General features: G+C 54.6%; 1 protein-coding gene across 1 annotated transcript; it reads right to left on the bottom strand.

Annotated features, from left to right (window-relative positions):
- Positions 1 to 5,119: 5,119 nt before the first annotated feature.
- On the bottom strand, positions 5,120 to 5,533 carry LOC141029393 (uncharacterized). The gene has a single exon (XM_073506145.1). It carries the CDS (start codon positions 5,531 to 5,533, stop codon positions 5,120 to 5,122), a length of 414 nt encoding a protein of 137 aa, XP_073362246.1.
- Positions 5,534 to 5,831: the final 298 nt, after the last annotated feature.

Below are 5,831 nucleotides of genomic sequence, written 5' to 3'. Positions count from 1 at the left end.
CTCTTCTTCCTCCTCCCCCTCCTCGCGAGACTCGTCGGAAGACACGACCACCGGAGTTGTCTCCAGCGGAATGTTTGTGGGCGCAGGCGGCACGAGCCCGCGCCCGTCGAAGACGGGCATGGAGGCGGCAACCTTCGCCCCGTCTGAGCGGCGGAACAAGGGGACGAAGGAGTCCGGCGGGTACCCTTGGTCGTCCCCAGCCAAGGAACGAGGGCCAAGAGCAACTCCTCATCAGAAAGGGACTCGGGGCGCAGGCGGAGGTCGTCCCCCGCATCTTCGAGCTTCCACAAGGGGCGCGGGCGCGCTTGGAGGGGAGCCACGCGCTGTGCCATGAATTCTTTGGCGATCATGGCCCCAGTCAGCTTCGCCGCCCTTGAGTCGCTGGGCCTCAGGTCGGCAGCCATCCTCTCCAATACATGTGCCGCCTGGGGGTCGGTGAGCTTTGCGCAAAGCCATCCCTCTTGGGACACAGGCATCTCTGTCGGCAGCACCAGCCGGGGGTTGGAGCAATTAGCGTCCATCAAGACCCACTTGCTCCTGAAGCCCTTGGCCTTCTACCCGGGCTTCGAGATGGCGTTGGTCTTGTTGGCCGCGACGAAGCCAACACACCCAGAGCAGTAGCCCTCCTTGATCCGGAGGAAGAAGAAGTGGCGCAGCAGCGCCACGGACAGCATCACTCCAACATACGCCTCGCAGTAGAAGGCGAAGATCGACAGGAGGAGGATGGAGTTGGGATGAAGATGGAGAGCGTGGATCTTGTAGTGGCTGAGGATGGAGTAGAAGAAGTCGGAGAAGGGGGGAACCAACCTGGCGACAATGCTGCTCATGAGGAAGGGGTAGAAGGTGCTGCCGGGGGCCTCCGGCTTGGTGGAACCGACCCAGAGCATAGTCTTCCTCTTCTCGTCACTCTCCACCGTCACCAGACGCACAACAGCAAGGTTCTTCTCTGACACGCTCAGCGCGTCGAGCGCAGGCTTGTACCAGGATGGCGGAGGAGTAGCCCGAGCTTTCTTGGGCGCCATCGACGGCAAGCTCGAAGGGGAACTGGGTGGATCTGGAGTCTCTGGAAGCGAAGGGCAAGAAAGGGGATCTGGAGCAAGACGAAGGAAGGCAATGAAAGAAAATTCAGCCCGCGCCAGTCTTTTGTCAGTCAGGCAGTTGCCGAGGCAGCATGGGGAAGCGGAGATGCCCATGTCCAATCAATTGCCACGCGTCAAATGAGGCTGCAGGCTATTGGGGCCCGCGGCGCTCCGCACTTGCCTTTGGCTTTGCCTCGAAGCCAAGTCCGAGGGCGCCTTGGGCCCGGGGGCTACTGTGGGCGTCCTGGCAACGGGTGTCCCCAGACTTGCCTGCCTTCGACCCATGGCGTGGCTCCACCAGCGTCCCTTACGGCCCATCTTCACCAGCAAACACTCAAGACCCTCGCGAGGGGCCAAGCCTCGTGAGGCGGACGACGCAATACCTCCTCGGGGGTGGCCTCACCAGGCTAGCTCGCGAGGGGCGGAGAGATCAAGGCAAGGGGCACCTCGCGAGGTTCTGGTGACGTAAGCCATGATGACCAGGGCCAGGCGGGCACCAGCGCGCACAGTGTCCTCGTTTCCTCTTTGGTGCTAAAGAGGCAAGCGCAGGCGAGGAGTCCTGAGGCATCAGGCAAAGGTTTCCATATCAGTGCAACGAGACCAAGACCAGCAGGACGGCAGGACGGAGGTCAACGTGGAGCCCAAGACGGCGTCACCACCAGCGCCTTTGGCAGGCGAAGACCACCTTTAGTCAGGATAACTTGTACCAGTTGTCTCCCTTCAAATTTGGCCGTTGTGGCATCCCTTCCCGCCAACATTTGGGAAGGGGACCAGGGCCTCTATAAATAGGGCTAGCCACCACAGTAGGAGGCAACTGATCTCGAGCCATTCAGATCATCCTCATCCACACAAGCTCAGCAAGCACAAGAGCACCTCTCCTCAGGAGGCTGTTCTTCCCTTGTAACTGTTCATCCTCAGCCCGAGAGGCAATCCACGACACCACACTAGAGTAGGGTATTACACCACATCGGTGGCCCGAACCAGTATAAACCTTGTGTCTCTTGTTCTGTGAGTTCGACGCGCTGAGCTTTGAGATCACGGTGAGGGCGTGAGCTAGGGGGAGGAGAGATCTTCGTGCGCACCCCAGTGTTCGAACCTCAAGGGTTTTGCCTGAACCCGAAATCCGACACTAACATATTATATGTTTTGGATGTTATATGCATTAATATGCTACTTTATATTATTTTTGGGACTAACCTATTAACCTAGAGCCTAGTGCCAGTTTCAGTTTTTTTCCTTGTTTTTGAGTTCCGCAGAAAAGGAATATCAAACGGAGTACAAAAGGAATATCAAACGGAGTACAAAAGGAATAAAACTTTACGATGATCTTTCTTGGACCAGAAGACACCCAGTGGACTTGGAATTCGAGCCAGAAGACCCACGAGGCGAAATGGTGGAGGGCACGCCCTAGGGGGCGCCCCCTGCCTTTTGGCACCCTCGGGGTCCCCTGACCTACCTCTTCTTCCTATATATTCACATATATTCCAAAACCCTCAGAAAAAGCCACGAAAATACATTCCCACCGCCGTAGGTCTCTAACCTCGTGAGATCCTATCTGGAGGCCTTTTCCGGTACTCTGCCAGAGTGGGATTCCATCACGGAGGGCTTCTACATCAACCCTATTCTCCTTCCGATGAAGCATGAGTAGTTTACCTCATACCTACGGGTCCATAGCTAGTAGCTAGATGGCTTCTCCTCTCTCATTGATTCTCAATACCATGTTCTCCTCGATGTTCTTGGAGATCTATCCGATGTAATCTTCTTTTGCGGTGTGTTTGTCGAGATCCGATGAATTGTGGATTTATGATCAGATTATCTATGAATATCATTTCCATGTTCTCTGAATTCTTATATGCATGATTTCATATCCTTGTATTTCTCAACAAATTATTGGTTTGGTTTGGCCAACTAGATTGGTATTTCTTGCACTGGGAGAGGTGCTTAGTTTTGGGTTCAATCTTGCGGTGTCCTCACCCAGTGGCAAAGTAGGGGTAGCAAGGCATGTATTGTTTTGGTGTCATCAAGGATAAAAAGATGAGGTTTTCATCATATTGCTTGAGCTTATTCCTCTACATCATGTCATCTTACTTAAGGTGTTACTCCGTTCTTTATGAACTTAATACTCTAGATGCATGCTGGATAACGGTCAATGTGTGGAGTAATAGTAGTAGATGCAGAATCGTTTTGGTCTACTTGACACGGACGTGATGCCTATATGCATAATCATTGCCTTGGATATCGTCATAACTTTGCGCTTTTCTATCAATTGCTCGATAGTAATTTGTTCACCCACCGTATTATTTGCCTTCATGAGAGAAGCCTCTAGTGAAACCTATGTTCCCGGGGTCTATTTTCCATCATATTTGCTTTCCGATCTACTATTTTGCAATCTTTTATTTTAAGATCTATAAACCAAAAATCCCAAAAATATTTAGTTACCTTTTAGTTTTATCTATGTTTATCAGATCTCACCTTTGCAATTGACTGTGAAGGGAATGACAACCCCTTTATCATGTTGGGTGCAAGTGTTTGATTGTTTGTGAAGGTGCATAGATTGGGGACTTGCTTGTACCTCCTACTGTATTGATACCTTGGTTCTCCAACTGAGGGAAATACTTATCTCTACTTTGCTGCATCACCCTCACCTCTTCAAGGAAAAAACCAACGCAAGCTCAAGAAGTAGCAAAGTGCTAAATGGAAGATGAACATGTTCGCCAAGACAACAAGCACGACAGATGTGATTGTCGATCTTATTACACGTGAAAGAAAAATTCTGAATAATATGACAAAGGGTGGCAGGGTTGGGATGTCCTAAGCGAGCATGCCAGACGTCCACTCCGGTAGAGAGCGCCATGGGTGTGGCAGTGGTGGAGGCGGATGAGTGGACCGAGTAGAGCTCGTCGGGGTTGTCACATCGGTGGAGCACCATCCTGGTACGGGCATCCTTAACAGAAAAGCCAAACATGTCAAATTCTACGGTGACGGGATTTTCACGTGTAAAAGAACGAACAGAAACAAGATTTTTAATAAGGTTAGGAGAGACAAGTATGTTAGCTAACGATAATGGCATGGAATTGGATGGAAAAGTAGCATGACCAATATGTGTAATGGGAAGAAATGAACCATCACCCACGGTGATACGAGTGGAGCTATGGACGGGACGGGCGTTGAGAAGGTTACTGCGATTCGCAGCCATGTGACCCGTAGCACTAGTGTCCATGTACAAGTCACCGCTCGTGGTGTAGTTTTGTGGTGTAGGAGCGGAGTGCAGTGCTGCTAGTAAGGCAGGATCCCAGGGCGCCGGAGGGAGCGCTGGTGCCGATGGCTGCGGCTGCGGCGGGGGCGCCAGGAGCAGTGGAGGGAATCCGCCGCCTGAGGTAGCAGCCCATAGGGCACCGGATGTCCGTAGGGCAGCGGGACGCGTACTGCTGCGGGGCAGCACGCCGTGCCTAGTGACTCCCCGGACGGGCCCCGAAGTGGCTAGGGACGGGAGCGCGCGGGACCGGCATAGAATACACATGGACGGCAACCATCCATGGGTTTTGCCCAACGTGCCATGGCACCGGCTGGTACTGCTGCTGCTGCTGCTGGCGGGCTGCCCCTCCCTGGGTGCCAGCCGGCTGCTGCTTGCGGCTGCGGCGGCCACCTCGGTAGCGATCGGGGGGTGCCTGCTGGACCGGCGGTGGCGGGAGGGGGAAGCCCAGCGGCGGCTGGAAGGTGCCCAGGCCAGGCCGCGGCTGAGGGACCGGGGCAGGTGGGGCACCATCGCGAGATGTCCCGGCGATGAGGGCAGTGTGGGTAGCTCGAGTACGCGCCATCTTCATCCGTCGGTCCTCCAGTTTCAGATACGCCACAACCTTGGGGAAGGTCGGGTTGGGGATGAGGGTGAGGTTGGAGGCGGCATTCCCGAACTCCTCGTTCAGGTTGACAGTGAGAGTACCGAGGAGAAGCTCATCGGAGGCCTTCTCGCCGAGATCACGGAGCTCATCGGAGAGCTTCTTGAGGCGCATGCAAAAGTCATCAATGGATGAGTCGTGCTGCTAACACCCAAAAAACTCGCCGTGCAAGAAAACCTTGCGCTGAAGCTTGTTGTCGGTGAAGAGGCCGTTGAGCTTGGTCCAAACGCCATGAGCATCATCCTCATCAGAGACCACCGTGTGAAAAAGATCCTTCGAAATAGTGGTGTAGAACCAGTGGATGAGAGAGGCGTCGATGGTCATCCACTTGTCATCGTTCACCATGAGGCTGGAGTCCACGGAGCCATCGACATGATCATGGAGATTGTACTCACGGAAGATGAGTGAAAAATACACTTTCCAGGCATAGTAGGTGGAGGTGTGGTGATCGAGGATGATGGGAACACGACCAAGGATGTTGAGGTCGCGGATGAGGACGGGATCAGGACCGGCTAACGGGTTGGTGCTGTCTGAGATGGAGGAGCCAGGGGAAGACATGATGTAGCGAGAGGGAGGGAGGTGCGGCGGCTATGGAGAAAAACAGCGGTGGCGGCTGCGAGGGAGGGCAGCGGCGGCAGGGCGGCGGCAGCTCTGGTGCAAGGGCGGTGGCTGTGGTGCGGGAGGGCAGAGAGCAGCAGCGGCGATGGGTGCAAAACAGCGGCAGCGGCATTAGGGTTTGGGGCTTAGGGGCGGAAGCTAGGGTATGGGGGGCGACGACGGCGACTGGGAGCGGCGGCGGCGATGGTAGTCGCGGCGGCGGCGGCTAAAGGTTAGGGCAGGATCGGAAGGTATGATA

Source organism: Aegilops tauschii, chromosome 1, assembly GCF_002575655.3.
Source record: "Aegilops tauschii subsp. strangulata cultivar AL8/78 chromosome 1, Aet v6.0, whole genome shotgun sequence".
NCBI classification, from domain to species: Eukaryota; Viridiplantae; Streptophyta; class Magnoliopsida; order Poales; family Poaceae; genus Aegilops; species Aegilops tauschii.
The sequence above is the reverse complement of the archived record's forward strand: the minus strand, read 5'-3'. Positions and strand labels throughout refer to the sequence as shown.

Excerpts from the sequence above, each read along its gene's own strand:
- LOC141029393 (XM_073506145.1), bottom strand. The coding sequence starts at position 5,533 with ATGTCTTCCCCTGGCTCCTCCATCTCAGACAGCACCAACCCGTTAGCC.